This window comes from Mauremys reevesii, linkage group 2 (assembly GCF_016161935.1).
Source record: "Mauremys reevesii isolate NIE-2019 linkage group 2, ASM1616193v1, whole genome shotgun sequence".
Classification (NCBI taxonomy): Eukaryota; Metazoa; Chordata; order Testudines; family Geoemydidae; genus Mauremys; species Mauremys reevesii.
The window spans coordinates 193585597-193610168 of NC_052624.1; the positions used below are offsets into that span (position 1 = coordinate 193585597).

The window sequence follows — 24572 nt, forward strand, 5'->3', positions numbered from 1 at the left end:
CCACCTGTGCCGATAGATACCTTCTCCAAACCCCTTGCATTTCATGTGGAGTTTTAATTTCTCCCGAACTGTGCTGTGCTTTATTCACATAAATAAGAGACCTTATATTTTAGAAGCTTTACATTGCAAATGTCATTTTGACAAAGTATGTGTCTGTGGAATATGATTTGTCCATTTTTATTCAGACTTGTATTTTTCCTTTCCTGAAAAGGCCTCAGACCCTGTGAGTCAAATGGGACGAAGTGCAACTTCTCTCTAGGCAAATGTATAGATCACAGCTGCTGGAGTGCTTGCTACAAACCACATCAAAAAAGGTGCATGAACATCACCCTGTTTCCACCGACCAATGCCTGTATTGGCCGCCACATTCTCAACATGCACATCACATCTTGTAATCGCACATATGACCGGTGCCTAGGAGACTTTTACATCCTCTTTAATCCTTGGTGTGCTGGTAAGAAGCCCATAGGAAATCTATGGTTATAGAAATGCTGGGGATATTTATTATTTTGCTTATAGAAGGAGTTTGAAATTAACAAAACTATAAGGAACAGTTGCCTCAAGGGAGAGGGTGTTTGGGATAGTAAAAAATATTCTCAGAAGAGATGGACTTCAGATGTGCAATTCAGGTTCAGATTGTGCATGTTCATTTTCTCTCCTGCAAGTGCTGGGATCTCCCAATCTAGATTTTGAGGACTCCAAAATCCAGAGACGTTAGGAGCTCATTTTTTTCATTTGGTCACTTAATGCCATTAGTTTTAAAGTATAATGTTTCCCCCTCCACTTCTACAGCACTTTCCATCAGAATATTAAAGCGCTTCATGATACCACTCTGAAGTAAATTAGTTTGAGCTGGAAGGCCACTATCCTGTGGATAGAGCACAGGGCAGGAGTCAGTAGGTTTGGGTAATGTTCCTGGCTGTTACTACTGACTCTGTGGGTACACCTACACAACAATTAAACACCCCTGGCTAGCCCATGTCAATTGACTCGGGCTTATGGGGCTTGGCCTTGCAGGGCTGTAAAATTACTGTATAGACTTTTAGGTTCTGACTGGATCCCAAGCCTTGGGACCCCATGATGCGGGGGGGGAGGGGAGGGTCCTAGCTCCTGGGGTCCAACCTGAGCCCAAATGTCAACACAGCAATTTTTAACCCCACAGCCTGAAACCCATGAGCCTGAGTCAGCTGACACAGACCAGTCACAGCCAGGCTGTGTAGACCTACCCTGTATGACCTTAAGTGAGTCAGTAAGTGCCAAATATTCAAAAACAGTCTGTAATTTTGCATGCCTTGGTTTTTAGGTGCCAAATTTAAACACACATTGTTTGAATTTCAGATGTGCATAGTAACTGCAATGTCAGTGGAAGTCAGAGGTTCTCAGGATCTCTGAAATTCAGGCTGTACATATTTAAAGTTGGGTGAGACCTGTTAAAGGAAAAAATGATTTGACAAAAATCAAACTTTTAAATATACAGTGAGTTATTAAACAATTTATCCAAAACTCTAACAATGTTTCCAAGGAGATGACACTTTAAAATGTTGCTCAAGTTCAAATTAAAAAAAGACAGGAAAAGCAGCAGATTTGTAAAGAGAGAAAGGAAAGAGAAAGTGAGTGATAGAGAAATTAGAGTGATAGTTCTGTCTCTGCTTCTTTTCCAGATGACCCTGTGTATATGTACAATGAGGCCCTCAGAAAAGAATATGTCCTGAATGAACAAGGAATGCTGTACCAGGGAGTTCACAAGCACATTACTTCTAGACCGTGGCACTTTGGACAGGTAAATGTCACACTGTGAGACTTGTTCAGAACTTGTGGAACCCAACAATAATTCAAAAGATGATGTTGACAGAGCCTAGCCAGACTGATCTTGCCTTTCTGTAGCACTGGTGCAATCCAAGATTTACATAAATATCTGGTATATTACAGAATTTAATGAGTTTTTCTTGTGCCAATCCAGACCATGCTCCAGTCTCAATACTTTAACATACAGTAAAAAAAAAATCCACCTTGCGACCACTAGAGCAGAGAGACCTGATAGCCCGGTGGTAAGGGGCCGGGCGTTCTCCTAGGAGATCCAAACTCTACCTCATTCAGAACCTGTCTCCCCCACATCACAGGGAGTGCCCTAACCGCTGGACTATACAGTCAATCGGTCAATCTCTCCTACTGGACCTGTTCCACTTTATATCAATATTCATTGGGTCAGAGAGAGAAAATGACTCTAAGGCCTGGAGGTTAGCACACTTACCTAGTATGTGGGAGATTCAAGTTAAAGTCACTGCTTTGCATCATTCAGATCAAGAATTTGAACCTTTCACATCCCAGGAATGAGTCCTAACCATCTGGCTACTCTGGGTGGGTGTCTCTGATTTTCACAAAACACATTCAAAAGGAAACAGCTACAGAACAAGAAACATTTTGAAATCTCAAAAGTTTTCACAGGATGAGCAAACCACTTCTCACCCAGCCCTAGCGAGGACTACAGGATAGACACTCAACTCTGGGGAAAAGGTGAATTAACTTCACTTTGGCCCTACAGGGGTTGGGAAGGCAGTAGAGACTTCCCTGGAAGAAGCAGGGGACGTACCTCATATCAGGCCTCTGAATGAAAGATGAAAATGATTCCATTGGCCAAGCAAAGAGTAACTCTGACATGTTCTAACAGGAATCCTTTCCTTTCTGCAAGTAGATATGAGATACGATGCAAAGCCCTCAGCGCTGGCCTTTAGAAAAAGGGGTCTGCTCACTTGCATGAAGAGATCACAGCAATAAAAGGAAAACAAAAGGAAACTTATCAAAGCCAGCATTCCATAGTGTCTGTAACAGCCTTCTTTCCTTGTGCACGTAGTTTGAAGATGGCATTTTGGATATCTGCCTGAAACTCCTGGATATGGGTGCAAATTACCATCATGACTCTGACCGAGAAAGTAGTTGGCGCAAGGATCCTGTGCATGTCAGCATGGTGGTAAACCACATGGTAAGTGAATGGTTAATCACATATGACCTCTGAATGCATCAGCAGCAGTGAGCTATGTTGTAGGAGAAGAGTGAAAGACACAGGAACCACACACACACACATATACCACATATGGAGCTAAACAGGGAGGAATTTGACTAACCAAGTAAATCAGAATTTCCACAGTTTTAATAGCTCAATGCAGAATTTGTATCTTGGAAAAGTCTTAGGATGTAGAGAAGTGATCAGGTATTTAGATTTATTCTTGTCTGTTTTCCAGATTTGTGGCCATAGCAGTAACAGCATCATGAAGCTCCCACAGAACAATGATTACCTGCAGGGGGCTAAACCACTGTCATGGAATGGAAGTGTTCCCATCCTTCAGCAGTGGTATAAAGGCAGATGTAGGCCAGTCAGATATGGAGACTCTGCATCTCTTGCATCAGTAATGTGCACAGGTAAGCTAGCCTTCCCGTCCCCCCCCCCCCCCCGACAAGTTGGTGGGGAATGATATATCAAGGAAAACAACCCTCCCCCAAAAGCCTATAGCAAGCAGCTCACCTGATCTGCATATCACCAGAAAAAAAAGTGGATCTATTTTTTGTTACCAAAATAAATTCACTATAAAATGGCTGACTAGGGTGAGATCCAGCTTTGTCTCAGCATTGATCACAGCAGGAAGAAAAGCAGTACTCATCCTTCTGGCCCTGACTCCAGTCAGTACTATATGCTCCAGTGCTTGCTGAGCATTTCCTCCAGTGATAAAAGGCAGAGTAAGAACAGTGTACTGTATGTGGTAGTATTTTCTTCTAGCACGAGCTTGGATGATGAATCAGAAGAAGAAGCAGTGACAATTGCAATAAAATGCTTGTCTATATCTCTTCCTAAAATCTGGGAGCCAAAGCAATTAGCTGCAAACTACTATCTTTTCCTATGAAAAGAGAGGATATTTTAGTCAGCTAGACAACACAGAAATTCCATTGGCAGGGTTATAAGTTATTGATTACTGAGGTAAATCAGTTTCTAAGTTGGTTGATGGGGATGTTTCATAACATAGTGATATTGAATCTGTGCGTCGTTTGCAATTAACGTTATAGAGGACTCTTGATGTTTTGTTAGTCAGACACTTATTATTGAGCCTACTAAAGGACCCAGGAAGAAAGCCTAACACCCTATTTCCTACTACTGTGTCCCCCTTTGCTACTTTTCCAACACCAAAATGAAGTCCCCTACTGAAGCTGACTTTGCACCATTAGTGTTATGTGCACGTAGTGTTTTTTGTTGGAGATTTTAGCTCAAACTATTTACATGTTATGTGTCAATTATAGGAGAAATTACTTGAAAAATAGGAAGGAAAGGAATTGGCTAACTTATTCCAGGAAAGCATTCTTTATAGGGACTTTTGAGTAAGTGTTCTGGTCTCTGGAGCACTTTTTCCCTTACAGTGATGAGGTGTTTGGGAATCCCAAGCCGTGTTGTCACAAACTTCTATTCTCCTCAACGTGCTGAGAACCCCCTTGTTGTCAATGAACTTTTTGATTGTACTGGCAAAACACTGCGTGGCAAAGACAGTCTTTGGTAAGTGTGAAATCAACAATGAGTGAATGCTATTACTGATGTACAAGAACTCACATAAGCCTGACCATGGACCATTTCTTTAGTGTTGCAAGACTGTTGCAATAATTCAGTTTCATAATGACACATTGCAAGAAGATATAATTATGCACTAATAGTACTTGCTTGACTGCTGAATCTACACGAGAATCAGATGCTCATAAAACATTCACCAAATTCATAAGTACTTAATTCTACCTGCAAATGAGGCCATCTATCTTGGAGTGGCTCCAAAAATACTGACTGTATCATGAGAAACAAATCCTTCAGGGATCAGGGCCATCATCTTCCATCATGATCACCTAGTTGATAATCAGTTCTTTGATAGCTGATTTCTTGAGGCTCCTTATCATTGGTGTAGAGCTCTATGGTTGTAGTGTCTGCTCCCAATACAGCATTCACCCAGCTAGATCAATATCACACGTCAATGGTAGCTTTCATATTCCCACCCTACCCCTGTTCTAGTCTGATTGGTCCAGAATTTTGACTTGTACCAAAGACTGGCCCCGGAGAGTTCTTTACAAAGTCTCTGAACTTTTACATGCTACAGGAGCTACCACTGCTGGAATGAATCTTGGATGGCCCGCAGAGATCTAAATCAATGTTGTGGTGATTGGCAGTGTCTGGATCCAACACCCCTGGAGACTGGTAGAGGTAAATGAACCCTATGTTTCTGTAAATGTCATTACTGTCCTATTCTTCAGGTTGTATAGTAGGCATCCTATGTTACGTAATGTAGTAATATGGTTGACTTGATCTGTGTTAGGTTCAATATGCTGTGGTCCTACTTGGGTCAGAAGCATCAAAGATGGAGATCTGGACTTGGACTATGACGGCCATCATATGTTCTCTCGGCTGAATGCAAGCTGTGTTGGCTGGCTTTCCCAAGGCTCTGTCTCAAAGACAAAACTACACTGTGACACATGGCCTTGTGGGCAATACATCAGCACCAAGTGCATTGGTAGTGACCTACGGGAGGATATCACCAGCGCTTACAAGTATGAATTAGGTATGGACCAAAGACTTTACCTGGATTCACAGGAATTTGAAATGCTGATCATAAGAAATATAAACAAACACATTCTGTTCATTGTGAAAGTTCCCAGTTTTAAAGTAAAACTTCTCCAGACTGATCTAGTTTTTGGAAAGTAACCTTATTCCAAAGGCTTCTAAATATAATTGATTTTTTTAAAAGATTGTGCTTAAAGTCATTCACTCCCACTATTTTCATTTGTATTCTGGCCCTGCCTGTTCCTTAGTTGAGTAATAGAGATCAGGATTGGGTTTTTTAGGACCTTTGAAAGGCCCTATATCATTCTTTAAGCAAGAGTTAACCTCTTCATTCTCACCTAGTGTACCAGCAATGTCAAGACACATGCTCATCAGTTAGCCACCTGACATATCCAGTATACCCTCATATTCATTTTTTTTGTCAGTATAAGTTGTTACTGGGATACATTCACCATTCAACAGTAGTTAAAGGATTATACAGCACAACACTTACAGGAGTGTAAAATGGGTTGGAGCTAACTGTAAAAATGAAACCCCTGGCTGACTATGTCTGAGGGACAACAGGAGCGAAGTTAAGAAGCTGGACATTTGCGAGAGGGTCTTCATTTGGATATCTCTAGTGTTTAGACAGATATATGTAATGTGGTCTATTGTACACATTCTGGTCCTTGTAAAGCTGGTTCTGAGACTTATGTTGAATGCCTGTTTTTTATTTATTTACTCTACATATATAAAAAGGTAACAAACTGCAACTAAGCATGTTTTCCAAGTGATTTTCTTTCAGCATTCCTGTCTCCTTAAACTGCCATGTCTTGGAGAGGAGGTGCATTTTCTTTACGTTCGGCACCTGACTGTACCAGATTAAGCTCTAAGGAGAGGAGAGAAGAAGAAGGAATTTAATCACTTTTGGGGCTGAGGGAGTTGTTATGATCTCTTGTATCTCCAACAGGTTAAATGTCCCATATCTTCTTCAACAGGTTCTCTGAAAGACAAAGAAGCATTTTACAGAGCTTATAGAAAAATTCATTCTGGATACTGTAATGCTCCCAATTCAGATATAGACAGAGAGTTAGCATCTCTCCGAAGCCCATTCCTGAGTGATGCTGGTATTGCTATGAGGCTTAAGATGGCTAATTGCCCTGTATATGGCCAAGATGTCTGTCTGCAATGGGTGCTTGAAAACTTACGTAAAGAGCCCAAGAACCTGAATTTCAACTTGTGTGCTCAGGTGATGACATGCAATGGATGTCCATTGGATCAGTTCTGGAAGGACAATATGAATGTCATTCTGGGTCCAAGGGAAGGTAAGAAAAATTGGAGCTATCTAATTCACTCTTGTTGGTCCAAAGTCAACACTATCCTCAGCAGATAGGTCAATACTTGTGATCAGGATTAGTCAGAGGCCTTTTAACAGTCCCAGGAGATTAAAATAATGGGGATCTCTATCCTTTAATATTGACAGTTGGATTGCTTTTGTTCTGATCCTCCAAAGATCAGCAAATTCACTGCTTGTATGCTTCTGGGTGGCTCGTAGGCCCTGCTGGATTAATTTCTACCAGAGCTAAATTCCAAAGGTTAGGGATATTGGTGAGCATTCAGAAATTCATTACCATTAAATCTTCTGGTCCGGGTTTTAACTAAGAAACAGTTTTATGTTAAATACACTGATGTAGCTACAGTTCTCTGAAAGCTGTGATATCAGCCAAAGGTTTGAGGAAATCTGTGTATATCTTTGAATAGAGGAGATTATAATATCTCTCAAGGGAAATGGGATCCCAGGCCTTGAACATTCCAAGCACTACTAGATAAGCCATGGAATAAAGAAGACAGGAGGGCTGTCACATCACAAACACTTAGCTTGTGATTAACATCATTTTCCTTTCCAGAGACGACAAGCTCTTTCCATATACGATATGAATATCAAGCCATCGCCTCCTTAGTTTTTGGATTCATTTTTACTAAATTTAAATTCTCGAGATTGGGATATCACTGAGGATTAGGAAACACAGCACAGTAAAATCTTCTGCTTTGAAGTTTTAATTAAGGAGAAACTTCCTGGTGAATGCAATGATATACTTAAAGATCTTTGAAACTGGCCACTGTGCATCATCTTTAACCAGCAGATGTCATGTCTGCACTCAAAGACAATGGGATACCATGACATTCAACAAGCTACTGTATAACCCATACTGTTTAATGCCAGTCAAATTACAGGATGGAAATGGCAGGAAATATCAGATGAGAGAAACAGATTAGTGATTAAAATAATTTTGCTTTGCAGTGAAAACAATTCCACTACACATACCATTTGACCAGTATGGGTCTCATCTCTCTGATTACAACATTATGAGAGTGGTAGCTGTCTCAGAACCAGAATGTGGTGGTGAAGTCCTGATGGTGAACAGAGATATTGTGATTAACAAGCCTCCTGTTGATATTAAGGTAAAGCACATTCCTTAGTTGCTCCACATACACATGGGACACTCATTGGTCTAAGAAACTCTTTCTCACACTCACACACATGGGGCTATCCCTAGATCACTGTGCGTGGTTGCAGTGTTGAAAAATTTGGAAGCAACAGAACTTTCTTTATTTTTCATTTTACCAACAGAGAATTTGATTTTGAATCTAATAACAATTGACTCCATCTCATAGGAGAGATGTCTGCCAACTTTGAATCAGGAAGGGATTTTTAGGTGAATAACTCTCTCTTTTTAAATCTCCATTTTTTCCCTTATTTATATTTCAGCTTTGTTAAAATCCTAGTCTAGTCTAAATGCTATTTTTTTTTAGGGATGCAAGAATGTAAGAACAGCCATTCTGGATCAGACCAATGATCCATCTATCCCAGTATCCTGTCTCTGACAATGGCCAGTACCAGAGCTTCAGGATATATTACAGGGCAATTCTGGAGAGAACCACTCCTGTTTTCCTCTTCCAGCTTCTGGTAGTCAGAGGTTTAGGGTTGCCCCAAGCATGAGGTTGCATCCATGACCATACTGGTTAATAGCCATTAATGGGCCTATCGTCCATGGACTCATCTAGGTTGTTTTTTTTAAACCCAGTTATATTTTTGGATCTCACATCTTATGGCAATGAGTTCCACAGGTTAATTGTATGTTGTGTGAAAAGTATTTCTTATTTCTCTTAATCCTGCTGCCTGTTAATTTCATTGGGTGACCTCTGGTTTTTGTATTGTCAGAGTAAATTACACTTCTCTATTCACATTTTCCACACCATTCATGATTTTATAGACTTCTATCACATATCCCCTAACTCGTCCCTTTTCTAAGCTGAGCAGCCCTAATCTTTCTAGCTCTCCTCGTATGGAACCTGATTCATAAGAGAGTTCCTGTGTCTTTCATCAGCTCCTAGGTAAACCAAGGGTGCATTCTACGTGCACTGCAGAGATCTCCTTCTGCAATCCCCTCCAGGAGAACCTGAGGAACTGTGTACTGAACCTGGAAGGTTGTGGACTGTTCAAAGAGCCAACGACTATTGAGTAAGTTCAACAAATATTTAAACAGAATTCATGGGTTGAATATGATATTGGAAGATTTCAGTTGTTCTACTGCTGAATAGGACTTCATCTCTCCACCAGTCCATGCCTTTGCTGTGAGACTGCATTGAGAGTCTAGTTGCTCTTGCAAATGATAGAGCATTTAGTGCTGGGAGAAAATGCATATTCTTTCATTTTTTAAAGTAATAATTGAAAAATAATTAAGAGCTACAAGAATCCCTTTGAATCTGTGAAGAGGCTCTCCCTAAATATACATTGCTAAACAGTCACTATACCCAATGTTCTTTTCTTTAACCTAAAATTCATTCAAAATTGGAAAAAGGCAGTGTCAGTCACCAGGTCACCTTATAAGTCCATAGCTTCTCCACTGGGGAAGGGTGGCACCTAGTACCTGCTGTGTTTGCCATCCTACCCCAAAAGGAGTTTAGCAACTGGTTAGTATCTGTTGCTATTTCTGGTTGTGAGGAAAAATTGACAAAGTTTGGGACTGTTTAGTCTTGAAAGAAAACGATTGAGGTGCATTTTCATTGAAGTATGTACAACTCATCTAATAAAGCTCAATGAACTTGAAGTAGTCAGACAGACCACATATATAAGACCTAAAGTGAAGTTAGGATGGAATATGCTATCTTTACAAAGAATTCAAGGGGCTGGTATTTCTCAGAATAGGTGGATTGGCTTCCAATTATGGTGCTGAAGTGAAAAAGTATAAAGCATTGTTGAAACAAATTTTGGATGACTTTATGGGATTAATAAAAGGTCACTGATAAATTCTGTTGATGGGAGTAATAACCTTCCCCTGAATTAGAAGGAAAACTCATGTTATTTCATTATATGATTATTATTTTTTGCCTCCCTCCTCTGGCACAAAATTTTATAGTCTAGGATAGAGATGGCGTATGGCAGAGTTATCACAAAAACAGATCAAACATAACAGGTATATAGCTAGTGTCTAGTGCTGCATAAGTATAATCTATGTATGTGACAAAGAACACTTTCCTTTCTATCTCTTCATTCAGTTTGGGAACACTGGCTGCTAATCACCAGGCACGAACCATAGTGGAGTTTACACCTTACAGGGAAGGCTGTCACCGGCTCCTGGCCAACTTCAGATGCCACAAGTTTGGCTACTGCAAAGGATATGCCAATGCTATTGTGGAAAGCTCTGCCCCCCAGGTTGTGTGCGGCTCTGCCCCCCAGGTTGTGTGCGGCTCTGCCCCCCAGGTTGTGTGCGGCTCTGCCCCCCAAGCCGCGTGTGGCTCTGCCCCACAGGTCATGTGCGGCTCTGCCCCACAGGTTGTGTGCAACTCTGACCCCCAGTCTGCTTGCGACTATGTGTGCATCCCTGTATGCAACTCCGCGGGTGACTCTGGTGGCCCCCTCGTATATGATTATGTGTGCCTCCCCGTCGGCCACCCCATGTGTGAGTCTGTGTACCGTGCTGCGGCTGCCAGTGCCCCCTACTCCATGAATGACAGTGTGTCCCGCTCTGTGTGTGACAATGTGTCCCGCCTCTTGGGAGTCCCAGTCTCTTTCTCTATGAGTGATCCCAGGTCCGCTCCAGCATCCCACCCTATGTCTGCCCCAGTGGTACAAGGCATGTGTGGCTCTCTTCCCACTCAAGCATCCTACCCCGTGTGTGCCCCAGTGGTTCAAGGCATGTGTGGCTCTATGCCCACTCCCCCATCCTACGCCATGAGTCTCCAGATGCCTCCAGCTATGGGTGGCTCTCTGCCTGCTCCACCATCTTATGCCAGGAGTCTCCAATTGCCTTCAGCTGTGTGTAGCGCTGGGCCCACTCCATCGTCCTACTCCACGAGTGTCCCAATAACTGAAGCTGCGTGTGGCTCCATGCCCGCTCCAGCGTCCCACCTCACGTGTGGCCCAGTGTCTCAATCTGTGTCTGGCTCTGTGTGTGCTCCAGTGTCTCGCTTTGCATCCCAATCTGTGAGCCCCCCAGTGGCCCACTCGGTGTGCACCCCAGTGTCTCGCTTTGCGGCCCGCTCAGTGTGCGCCCCAGTGTCACGCCCCGCGGCCCGCTCTGTGAGTGTCCCAACGGCCCGCTCTGTGTGTGGCTCCAAGTGGGGCCCTTCATGCAACACGGTGTCCCGCTTGGCGAGGGGCTTGGCCTCCCATTCTATGCGGAACTCCACATGGGTCCCTGCATCCTACTCGGCACGGAGCTCCACATTGCGCTCTGCATATGGTACTCTGCCTCATACTGAGCCTCAGTCTGCATATGGCACTCTGTCCCGCTCTGTGCCCCTCTCTGCCTATGGCTCTCTGGGCCGCTCTGATGCTTACTCTACATATGGCTCCCTCTCCCGCCCTGCCACCACATCTACCTATGGCACACTCTCTCGCCGTGCCCCCCACCCTACATATGACACGCTGTCCCACTCAGCGCCCCGCTCTAAATATAACACTCTGCCCCGTTCTGCCTGGGCTCTGACAAGGGCGCGCTAAGCTGTTCTGAATACAAATATATATCATCAAAAATAGACAAGTGGAGATTGAAGCAACTAAATGAAGTTATGCAGGAAGATATTTTGAAGTGGTAATTGTATTTTTAGAGCGAGAGGAATAGACAAGATAATAAAGAACAGGGTTTGTGGTTCTGGCCATTGATACACACTTCTGAGGAGTGCCAGGACGCAGCGTTCACCTAGCAACAGAGAAGCGCATTTGATACTGTGTTTGAAGCACCTGGAACATGGTACTTTCTTTATGACAAATGAGTATGCTCCCAGTCAGGACTGCTGGGTCTCATAATCACACAGCTCATCAGCCAATCAGGTTGCTTTCTCAGTCTAATGACTTTATAAATGACATCCTCTCTCCCATTGATTTCTCAGCAGTATGCACTGCTCAACTAGTTGTGAGTCCTGCTGAGCTCCACTGCTCACACTAGATTTAAATCTCTTTCTCCATCTCCATATCAACCTCAAGATTATTTAAGCAGATGTAACTCTGGTAGTATATCAGTAACAGAGACTGCCATCTCTTTTAAGTCTTGCTTAAGAGACATTAAAGAGTCCTGTGCATGCATCCGACAAAGTGGATATTCACCCATGAAAGCTCATGCTCCAAAACTCCTGTTAGTCTATAAGGTGCCACAGGACTTTTTGCTGCTTTTACAGATCCAGACTAACATGGCTACCCCTCTGATACTTAAGAGGCATTGGAACCTTAGCTGCTGATATTAGTATGTCACAGGTCAGCTTTAAATGCTGCCATGAGGCAATTAGAATTGTGGAGGTCGCACCCAAACCCTCTCTGCCAAATTTGCCCCAGCTTCAAATAAACTCAGGTTAAAATAGTTACTCTAGGGATATATTTGGATTTGTAGGCCTGGCCATATTCCATTCCCAGTGTCAAAAATCCAGTGAGTCCAATTCTAGAGGCTGCAAAATTTAGTGAGCAACTTTAACTGCCTTGGTCTTTGCAAGTGACCACATGGTTGTTGTACAGTATATTCCGGTATGGTCCTTTTTGTATATATTTTTGGTGTTCAGGCCTATGGGAAAATGCCCAGTTCTAGGCCCACATCATGGATTTCATGAGTACAGAGTAAAGAATTATTGCTAAGACATTTCTGATACAGTGTTTGAATTGGGGAGAGAAAACAGAGCCACCGAAAATTGAGGAAATCGTATAGCACTGCTACTTGAATCTCTCATTTCAGCACGGATCTCCTCCCACAGCTTTTGGGAATCTAAGGCTTATCATTATTAGGATGAAAACTCCTCTGAGGGCTACTGTGGCATCTCTATTTATTTTCCTCTTAGCAAATCATTGAATTAGCCGAGGCACCTCCCACCTTCCGTCTTTTCCTCCTTGATGGTACAGCGTGGAATATTTGCTAGGGATTTGGGCTCAAACAATTTTGCTGATGCCACGAATGCTAGAGCACCCATTAGTTGCAATATTATGCTATGTATCCCACCTCTCCATGTGTCATGATGAGATTTCAGTCAAACTAAGGGAATCTGAGAAGTGGGACCATCAACCCCTGTGTATGAACAGGGTAAAGTATTTCAATGTCAGGGATATGGTACTGAGTGGAAAAGGTTATTTTGTGTTTGCCAGGGGAAAAAAAGATCATTGCCTGGATATTCTATTGTGGTAGGCATGATTCACTGTCTCCAATGCAGTTTCCATTGTCTCCATTGGCTTTTTTACTAGAATTTTCTTGCATGACGGACTATAAAAATACAAGTTAAAAACCAACAACTAGTAATTGTCTTTCTTTTCAGAGCTTTTCACGGGGGGAGGAAAAACTCTGCAGAGACTTTGGACTGTGGATTCTTTTTTTTTAATCCCTCACAGTACCTGCCACAATCCTTCTCTATTCCATTTCTTCTTCTAATCTTCTCTCCCAACTTGAACTCATGTCTCCTGAATAAAAGATTATAATTTCCCATCACTGGAGGCTCCAGCCCCCACCATCTCTGAATTACCCAATCTGGTCTCAGTATAAAATGGATAGCTTCTTACATGGGCAATTAAACCAAATCCTATCTCCACTCAGGCACTACACTAATTCTTTTCTGCCTCCATGGTCTTCAAGTGCCATGATCAATGGAACACATCACTACTGGAACAAAGACTGGCTGAAAAACAGGAAGAGGGATTTAAAGAATACCAGCACTGTGTACTTAAGGTGGAGCAATTCTTAAGGAAGTAAATTAAAAACATGTGACAGCTACATCATTATCTGACATGACTTCCATAACAACCAGTTATGATCCTGTGAACAGATGATTTGGACTTCAAATGAGGGATAAGTACCATGAAGTTAAATCTCTTTAGGAAACAAAGTTGCTCTTTCCTTGATGTCCATACCAATAAAGGTAAAGTAATACAATTAAAAAAGCTGTTTATTTTAATGTTCTAATTATGTTTTTAAAAGGTTTTAACACAGTGACAATTAATATGTAAGAAAAAGGAGAAACATTAAACTGTTAGGTAGTGGTAAAACAGTAAGCTTTGAGAGATCTATAAAAGCTGCTTGGTAAACGCAATCACCTTTGCATGCCTCCTCTCGTAGTCATATTAGGGTATGTAAAACTCTCCAATTCACACAAGTATATTTATGAATATACTTACCCTCTGCAACCACCATGGTTATTCAGATTTGAACAGCCACCTGCTGAACAGATGTTTCTGATTAAGCACTGTCCACCTCAATCCTCGCTGTCCATTAGGATATCTAGAAACATCATTTTTCATCACAATTTAATTACAGAATATTTTATTCCAGGCTTTACCCAGTCAGAAACTATGCAACCCTACCTGAAATGAGTTGTAAGGAAATTTAATATAATACAGACACTTGTAACTGGTTAGTAGCCAGCTGGCTAACACTGTTAACTGCTGTGTTTCTGTTGCACTAGAGTTTCCAGTTTGTGCCTGCTGAGGAGGCAGGCTCAGACATTTGGAGCGTTTATGCAAATAAGACAATGCCCTTGTTTTCATAATTTAATTTGCATCACTTCATTTGTATCAATAATTCTTCCCAAATATTCCCCCTTGGCTTCCCCTACACACACCTCCCTCTGGTTGGCTCTCCACCTCAAATTTCCTCATATGCATCCCTCAAATTTGCACTCCCTGATCATAGAGACCCTGCCTAAAGTGTGGTTCCCCAACCCACGTATTGCCACTGAGACACAAGTAGAGTAACTGCCTATGTAGTGCTACTCCATCCATCACATTCTACCACAGGTTCTGTGGCTGGGACCATGTTGGGGACTATGTTCTAGGCAGGTTCTGTATGGTTAGAACCCTGGAGGACAGCTAGGACTTTTTAAGATTCTCCATGGCTTGAATCATAGAGAGGAAGCCTAGATTGCCTCTGCCACATAGCTCCCAATGAGAATGAGAGACGGAATCTGCAGCTAATGGGGATGAGAGTCTCCTGGTCATGAAGGAGATGTAACCACTCAGGCAGAGCTTCATCCAGTACGGGTAAAGCCCAGAGGGTTTTTTGCAAATGCGAAGTAATTAAAAATAAGATGAGAACCAATCCATACTATGAAATAAAACAAAACAAAAATCTCTGGCACAATGCCACTCAGATTTTGCTTGGCCACCCCTCCATCATAATGATGATGGAGGGGTGGCTGGGCCAAATTTGAGTGACTAGAGCTGCGACACCCCCGCATACTCCAAGTTGCAATGCACACAGCGAGGAGCCTGGCCCAGCCCACATTCAACCCTCTATGAGTGGCTGGTGGTGGTTGAATGCAGGGCAAGCTTGCTTTCCACTCCCTCCCATCGTGGTCTCCCACTCCTGCAGGCAGGAAACCCCAGGGCTTCCCACCCTCCAGGGGGGATAAAATAAAACAAAATTCCTCTATCTCTATCTATCTCTATCTCTATCTATATCTATATCTAAATAAGAATTTCCCTGGGTTCTAAGTATGGACCACCATGTCAGGGCCAGCTCTAGGCACCAGCAAACCAAGCACGTGCTTGGGGCGGCACATTTTCAAGGGTGGCATTCTGGCCATCTTTTTTTTTTCCCGCTTCCGGTGGCAAAAGCCTAGAGCCGGCCCTGGCGGCGGCAGCAGCAGCGCGTCATGTGCAGGAGGTACCCTGTGGCCGCTGCAGTTCACACCACGGGGGAGCAGTGCCGCACCTTGTGGCTGGGCCGGGGAGGCTCTGAGCGGGGGACATTCAGGCTGGGGGCCGCCCCACAGGGCACATGGAGCCACTTGCAGGGTGGCCGTCTGCCAGCGCCGCAGCCAGGGCTGGGCAAAGTGGCTCGAGCCGCCCAGGGACTGCAGCAGGGTGGCCAGAGGCAGCAGCAGCAGCTGGGCCATAGAGGGTGGGGCGCTGCTGTGCGGGGCCCACATCCCACTCTCCGGGGCTCCACTCCCTCTGGGGCTACCCTGCCCCGGCTCCTCAGCGCTCTGCTGGGGCGGTCCCCCGGGTCCTGGCCGGTCCTGGAGGCAGGAACCCTGGCTGGAGGGATCCTGGGCTCAGGCGTGGCCCGGGAGCCCCACTGCTTACCCCAACCCTGCCAGTGCTGAACCAGCTGGAGGCGAGGGGGGAGCAGATGGAGTCAGCACTGGTTGGGGGGAGCCCAGGGCTGGGGCGGCAGGGGATGTAGGGGGGAGGAGAGGCCAGGGCTGGGGTGGGGGGCAGCCAAAAATTTTTTTGCTTGAGGCAGCAAAAAATCTAGAGTCAGCCCTGCACCATGTGCAGGGAAAAGTCCAGAATTTGAATTGTTATCTTTCAATCATATATCTGCCCAAGGTCCCCTGCTGTGTTGATCAGATATCTTCTGTCTTGGTGACATGCCAGGTGAGAGCTGGTTCAAAAAACCCACAATATTTCACACATCCCTTTTTTTGGTCAAAATTTAAAAGAAAAAAATGTCATGACATTTCCAATTTTGATTTTTTTTTCCAGTCAGCTCTACTGCATTTTGTGGAACATCTATTTACAAAATTAACATTAGTATCTTCTGTGAGCCAACCATTATGGGTATAAGGACTCCAGTCTAGAGGCATAAGGGTCACCTGAGCATGACAACTGTTTTCTTTGTCAGAAATCAGACAAGGAAAATCAGTCATGTACAAATAAGTTTTAGTCTCTCAGGAGTTTGTTTCCACTCAACTGCAACTCAGATGCTTTTTCATTTTTTTTTCAAGTTTAAGCATATTTACTTGTTTCTGGGGTATGTGAAGGTGGGAAATAAAGATAATTTTCCCATGCAATTTTTAGTTAACAAATTTTTGCTATATATTCTTTCATTGCTTGTCAGAACAAATAGTAATATCTGAGCTTCCCCCAGAATAAAATTAAAATAGGGCTGCAATTTATTTTACAGTAGAGAGAATGAACTATTATGTCTGATACTTCTGATTCAGTTCTTAACTATGTTTAACTGCACGCAGCACATTTGTGAATTAACCCATTTTTTTAAGGAAGGGGAGACAATATAAAAAGCGAACAGCAGGTCGACTGTTTCACAAATTAAATGCTTTGGGCTTTGGACTTCCTATGACACTTATAAGTGACACGCCATAAAAAGCAATGTGTCTTAGTGAAATGTCATTTATTTTTATATATTCCATTACCCAGAAAAAATATTGAATTTTGTAATTTGATGAACCAATATCCTACTGAGTATTAGTTATAGAGTCAAATAAAATGCAATATATTGTGTCAGGTGGGAAGATTAAATTACCGAAACACTGTATGTTTTATTTAATGCAGTTAAAAAATATTCTGGACCACAAACTATGAAACAGAAGTGTATAACAAATTAAATGAAAATACACTGACCCTAGGAAAAGATGCAGAAAATATTCAGATTGCAAAATACTATTTGCATTTCTGTTTTTTTACTATGCTTAATTCTGTGTTATTTATTGTATATTATTCTTCATATAATTCAACACCACTTTGCCTAGGTAACTATTTTAATTCTAATTGCATTTGTAGTTATTTTATAAAGTCCAAATAAACAACACTATATTGACACTCCTGCTTTGAGAAAAATACTTTAACTAGCTAGTAGGTTCTAGTGTAGACATGTGTTTCAGGTCCTTTCCACTTCACTGATTTCTTCCACTATTTTAGCTATGAGGAATTCATTCCATATCTACTGACATATTTTTGTATGTGTATCCTGAATGACAATGTTAAGTGCTAAGACTTTTTAACTGCCAGCAAACTAGATTGTCATAGCACAAATAAATATTTGCATATAGGGTAACATGCAGATCCTTTGCATAAAGCCAGAGTGAAAGTTTTGTGCATGGCTGATGAATAATCCCCACCCAAGCCAAAGACTGGGCATGGTGCACATGCACAGCTGGGTCGGGGCTACTGCGACAGCCAATTGGGTACTGTAGCAACCACAATCCACTCTGATCTCCATTTGGACTTTGTAACCACTGGATCCATAGAGTCCACTGGCCACACCTCACTAACTTCCCAACCACACATCAGCTCTCCCTGCTTTGCACTCCTGAGGACTGATGACAACTCAGTGGAATTATTATGCGTGTGGTGCTTCCCATGTATAATAATCTGCACATTTGCTTCCTCCCACCATATAGCAGAATTGGGGCAGATCTACTGCATTCGGGTTCTTGAGGGCCTGCCTTGAGGCTTTTGTACATAAAATCTGCAGAGTCAGATACTTCTTCCATAATATTATATAAGAAGTATATCTTTAGGCTCTCTGATAATAAGTGAACTAGCCATTAATAGGTGCCTGTCTGTTTTAGCTATGCCTACAGGGCCCATCACCTATAATCAATCTGAATAATGTGTATCCATTCAAAAAATTTTGAATTAGTCACGCACTTGAATTAATATCATGAAATAATATTTAGAAACGATTTCTCATCATGATATGTGGGAAAGTATTTAACTATCTTAATGATGTTAAATTACTTCATCCTATTTGGAATCTTTTTTTTCTTTCCTTTCCTCATTTATGAAGTTATTTAGTGTTCCAGTCACTTTCCATTGTTTCTTTTTGTCTGAATTCCAAGTCATCAGGCTTTAGAAAAGTGAGTCAAAAATTCCATAAATCTGTTATGGATAGTGAAATGTTGATATTCTATATACCGATGAAGATTCCCCCACAGTATATTCAGGGACCTACAGTATATTTAGCTTTTGCTAATACATCTTACTCATTATCTGCAGCTGATTCTGGAACTTGACACAGTTCTAACAAAACGTCTTATCCCTTACCTGCACCAGCCACTGCTATTCCAATCTTGATTCTCTGCTGAGCATAGCTTGATCTGGTCCTCTCTTTAATGTTTTGCACAGCTTCTAATTTTCTTTAGAGGCCTTTTTTTTTTGTCTCAGTCCTCTTATTATGCAGGTGGAACAGTTAGAATATAATTAGCTGGAAGCTTTTCATATGTAAATATCACCAAAGTTACTACAGCAGCTTTCACTAGGCATCTTGGAGCCTGTAATAAGGAAAGCGTACGCATAAAGATTATAGGGTGGAGAGATTACCCAGGCCTTTATATACTCCTTGATTCTTTCCTTTGAGCAGTTTCAGTCTATTATAAAACACTGTGAGTCATTAAGCTCCCAACTGCACAACATAAGACCATTACTGTCAATGTAGATTGGGTGGAGGGGCAAAAAGCAAGGCACCTTCACTTGACAAGTGACTTAAAATAATCTGGAAGTTTTAGCCGTTGAAAACAATGTCTAACCTTAAATGTGATTTATACAATAGAGATCTGAAAACATGGCTACATTTCTCACGAATCTTTCTCCATATTAAGATCATAGGAAATTCCATTCATTTTATATAACGTATATGTTTTCCTCTTTGGTACCTTTTTCATTAGCTGAATATTTGGTCTTGCACATATGTTCTATTAGTTTATTATTTATGTGGACCAACATAAAAATCGAAAAAAGGGGAAAGGAACAATCTTTAATAAAGATCTAAAATTTTTACTATTTGCTTCTCAATGTGATATTAAAAAAAATATTTCCGTGTCAATACATTTCACACTTGGAACTGTATGGAACAAATTGCTAACATGTTTAGTCATGTTGGATGGCTTTCATGATACAGCCTGTTCCCCGCTGCCTAATTTAGAGCTCAATCCTGCTCCCACTGAAGTCTATGGCCAAACGCCCCTTCAGTTTATTAGGGTATGATGAAGTCTCTGGTTTCTTTTTTTAAGCAATTGGACTAAATGTGGTAGGAAGCAGATGCTTATCCATAATAGTAAGATTATGGATAAGCATATGCAAAGTAGGATATTAATTACTTACATTTCAGTATCTTTTGCTTTAGTTATATATCATGCGACATAACAAGTTTTTAATCCAATGTCTCTCTGAGCCAGAGTTTTCTTCCAAAATAAAAATGAAAAAGGTTTATGAGCACAAATAATTGTTGACCAAAGCCCTTGAAAATTGGGATTACATGGAGGGCTGGCAGAGACATCAGCATTCATAGTTATAATAAGTTGGATCCTTGATATATTGCTATATGAAATAAATTTCATTTGCAGTTAACCATAGACTCATTCGTATAATATTGGCACTAACCTAATCCAGAGTAACCTATATATAGTAAGTGTTTCTCTGAAAACAATTTACATTGTAAGAGATTGTGTGCAATTTGGTTTTATGATGGCACAACTGTCCAAAAATAAAAAGATTTTGGCTTCTGGTTGAAAGGCAAAGTAACCTGATCCTCAGTTAACATTTTGTATTGTCTCCCACAATGGCTTTATTATTTGGTGGCGATCAGAATTTTAGCTTTATTCAGAAGAGGCTATTACTTCTTTATTGCCGGCTTGGGTCACCATTGCTGCTTATTGGAGAAAGGATAGTTCTGATGCACTGGACAGATGGCATATAAAAATCTGGAAAGAATTAGACACAGGAAAAATGACCAGTCTCAAGAATAACTCATATGACAGAGATTTGGATACTTGTCTCTCTCTCTCTATTTCTTATGCTGAAAATAGAAGCTGAGTTACCTACCAACATCTTTAATTAACTTTTCCCCATATAAAGACTTTATAGATTTCCAGCTGCCTTGTTTGACTTACATTTTTTAACCTAAGAGATATATTTTACAATTGTATTTCACTGCAATTGTGTGTTCCGTAACCCACATGATCAACTTCTTTTTATCACTTCATCGTGATATCCTCAGACTTTGGGCCAGATTCTGATACTTTTATTTATATATGGAGACCCTTAGTCCATACATAGTCCCACTGAAGTTAAAGGGATTAATTGTAGAGAATAATGAGTTACTCAGCTTAAATCTGGTAAATATTAGGCTCTACTGTGTTTCACAGAGCCCCCACTCAGGTCCTGTGATTTTTGCAGAAACCTACAGTATGAATATGTGAAAACAGAGGTTAGGATGGAAATTTTTAATGCAATCTTAACTGTAGCTGTCATTATCAGCAAATTTATGTTTGTGCATGTATATTTCTATAAATATGTAGATGTAAATTAGTGTATACAGGAGTGATAAAATGCTCAATAGACTAACACAAATTTCACTTTTCAGCTGTCCTGTTGTAGCTGGAACTTTAATAAAATTCCTCTTCATTCAGAGTTAGAGCTTTAATCTTTGCCACAGAATCAATATGGAATTATAAACGTTCCCTATTTAAAAAGTTCTTAAATTCCATGGTGTCGTACTCTGTGCTGTGGAGAAGTTTAATGAGTGTGTTCATCATTGTAACACCTTCTTAATCATTCCATTTGGATTGATCCACTTTCTTAGCTGTCAGTTGACTAGTTTGGGATATTATGGAATTTTGCTACCTAAATCACAAGGAGAAAGCTCTACCCTCCTTCAAGGGTGTACTAGAAAAAACTTGTCATTGGGTATGTGAGCATATAATTAGCCATTTGCTTGTTTTATTGTGAAAAATATATAGCAACAGGAAATAATCTTCCTGAGAAATGCTCAGATTTGCAATGTACAGGTAAATAGTTGGCATAACCCAAATCCATTCTCTACTGTGACAAGACGTATGGACCTACTGGTGTGGGGGCAGAGGGAAGTATTGGTGAATATTTATTTGGATAGTAAGTGTGAAGTCACTTTGATAGTATTCACAAGCCATTTTTTCTGTAAAAAATCATACAGGTAATTTTTTTGTTTACCGGAACATTTTAAGGATGAGAAAGTTTTATGACTATTCACAGAGGTAGGGATTTGCCTCAGACACATTTGCAAAGCCATCTTGGAATATCTCTCTTTTCCCTCATAAAAGTTTCACTTATCCAATCAGAATGAAAAAAACCAACAACCACTGTATGATTAACGTGACCAGCATGCACTGTAAATAATGAATAGTCATGTGATTAGCTTGGAAATGGCGCATAGAATGAAATATATGGGTGAAAAAGTTTCATGCATTTCTAAATAATAGACCATTCTCTGGTCCTCCACTGGGTAATGAGCACCTGGGGAATGCTGAATGCCTATCAGCTCCCCAACAGCTCTGGCCACGCTCTGTACTTGTGAACCTTTCACTGAGGACTATTTGCACAGGCCACATATTGTGCCCATTGTTTTCATGGTGAGAATGCCCTGTGGACCATGCTTTGTGCCTAACACATTCCTGCATGAGTCGGGCATTGGCCATGTACTACTGAGGAATACTGCATGTGCCTACCTACATTCCATTGGAGAATACCAAATTGGGCCATACTCTAGCCATGATACTCTCCTCTGGATACATGAGCAACTTTATGCCCATTTGCTGTTACATTGCCCACATTAGCTGTGCTTTTCTTTTTGTCTGCTTTCCACTGGAGAGCAATGCCTGAACTATTCTCTGTCTGCATACCATGATGGATTGCTGCAAATGTACTCCCTCTCCAGCTTAGAATACTGCATATTGGATACCATGAACCCACATTCTATTAAGGAGCACCACATGAGGAAGCTCTGTGCCTGCACTCACAGCTTGGGAACACTGCATGAGTCAGATGAACAGCTGACTTCTGGGGTTTTTATCAGGTTAATTCCTTACTCTGGACACTGGCTAATTGAAAGAAACTGAAATAAGTGCAACATTTCAGGACCATAAGACTCTTAACACTGTGATTGCTGCTAACCTATAAAACCATCTGATCTATAGTTTAGTACAGCCATCATTTCATTTTTACAGAATTCAGTCAGGAAACACATTAGGTCAAAATGTCCTGTGAAATAATCAGATATTCGTCAGCATGAAGACTCTCCCAGGTATGTTTGAAGTTAAAATTACTCTCTCTGACTTCTTTCTGAGCATCAGTGTTTAGGGTGAAGTCTTACCCTACCATTTTATGGACAGGATACGCTTTGAGAGCCTTTTATTTTGAAGTATAAATACTATGAAGAGGAGAAGGTTTGGCTGACTCAGAAGACATCAAACAAACCTGGGTGGAGATCATTATCCTCACTGGCAAAACAGCTTGAACCTGTTGCAAATCCACTTTTGAGCTGCTATGCACTGCAAATGAAAGGTGAATGCTTGGGAAATTTGATGATGGGACAGAATTAGAAGCAGAAGATGGGAAAGTGGGAGAGAGAGGAAGGTGGGGAAAAAAGTCAGACATCAGTCAAAAATATGAGCAAAATCTATGCACATTGCTGCCTGAATACAGTAACTCCTCGCTTAATTTTGTAGTTATGTTCCTGAAAAATGCGACTTTAAGCAAAATGATGTTAAGCAAATCCAATTTCCCTATAAGAATTCATGTAAGTGGGGGCGGGGGGTAGGTTCCTGGGAAATTTTTTTCACCAGACAAAAACCTATGTATTATATAGATATACACACAGTATACGTTTTAAACAAGCAGTTTAATACTGTTCACAGCTATGATGATTGTGAAGCTTGGTTGGTGGTGAAGTTAGAGGGTGGAAGAGGGAGGGATATTTCCCAGGGAATGCCTTGCTGCTAAATGATGAACTAATACTCTGCTGAGTCCTCAAGGTTTAACACATTGTTGTTAATGTAGCCTCATACACAAGGCAGCAAGAACATGAGGGAGGGGAGACAGCATAGCAGACAGAGACAGACACACACCTTGTGTGTGGGAGAGAGAGAGATGCACACTGCCTCTTTAAGTAAGCTGACCCACTCTTAAGTGCATTGTCTTTTTAAGTGGATCAGGAAGTTGAGACAGCTGCTGCTGCCCCAGCTCTCTCCAGTCTCTCTCCATCCGTGTCCCCTCCCTGCTTTATCTGGAGAAAGGGTAAGCGGAGTGCAGGAGCAGGGGGGAGGGGGACATTCTGACATTATGCCCCTCCCTTCCTCCCCTCCACCCCCGCAAAGCAAGCAGGAGTCTCTGGGAGCAGCTCCACGGTGGAGGACAGGAGGAGCACATGGCAGTGTGGGGAGGGACAGCTGAACTACCGATTGCTATCCTGATGGGCGGTTGCAGCACAGGGAACTTAGTGGAGTGAGGAGCTGATAGGGGGGCTGCTGGTCCATCCTGGTTACAAGCCCCCCCACCAGCTAGCTGCAATGGCTTGCTCTTCCTGCAAGCAGTGGACAAAGCAGGCAGCTGCCAAATGACATTAGAAGGGAGCATTGCACCACTTTAAATGAGCATGTTCCCTAATTGATCAGCAACCTAACAAAACGACGTTAATCAGGATGACTTTAAGTGAGGAGTTACTGTACAAGGCACAATGTATTTTTTTTCAGGCTTGCATTTCTTTTTGTATATATTTTTGTGCATTATTTTGTATATATTTTGTCATAAGAAAAGCATAGGGCCTCATTCTCACAGACACTACGTTAAAACAATTCAGATGGACCTAAAAGTGTGTTTAGGTATAATTTAAATCAGTGGTTTCAACCAGGAGTCTGGTGCGAGCAGGTTTCTGGGGGGCCTCTAAGCAGGGCCAGTGTTAGACTCGCTGGGGCCCAGGGCAGAAAGCCAAAGCCCCGCTGCATGAGGCTGAAGCCCAGGGCCCTGCACCCTGCCACC

At 41.8% G+C, this 24572-nt stretch overlaps 1 protein-coding gene across 1 annotated transcript; it reads left to right on the top strand.

Annotated features, from left to right (window-relative positions):
* Nucleotides 1–250: 250 nt before the first annotated feature.
* LOC120397310 (protein-glutamine gamma-glutamyltransferase 5-like) lies at nt 251–13791 on the top strand. Its single transcript, XM_039523010.1, has 12 exons — nt 251–454; nt 1662–1780; nt 2852–2980; nt 3240–3417; nt 4405–4537; nt 5124–5227; nt 5340–5582; nt 6562–6888; nt 7866–8026; nt 8953–9086; nt 10124–10280; nt 13675–13791. The coding sequence occupies exons 1-12, from the start codon at nt 319–321 to the stop codon at nt 13789–13791; spliced, it is 1938 nt and encodes a 645-aa protein (XP_039378944.1). The 5' UTR covers nt 251–318.
* The last annotated feature ends 10781 nt before the right edge of the window (nt 13792–24572 follow it).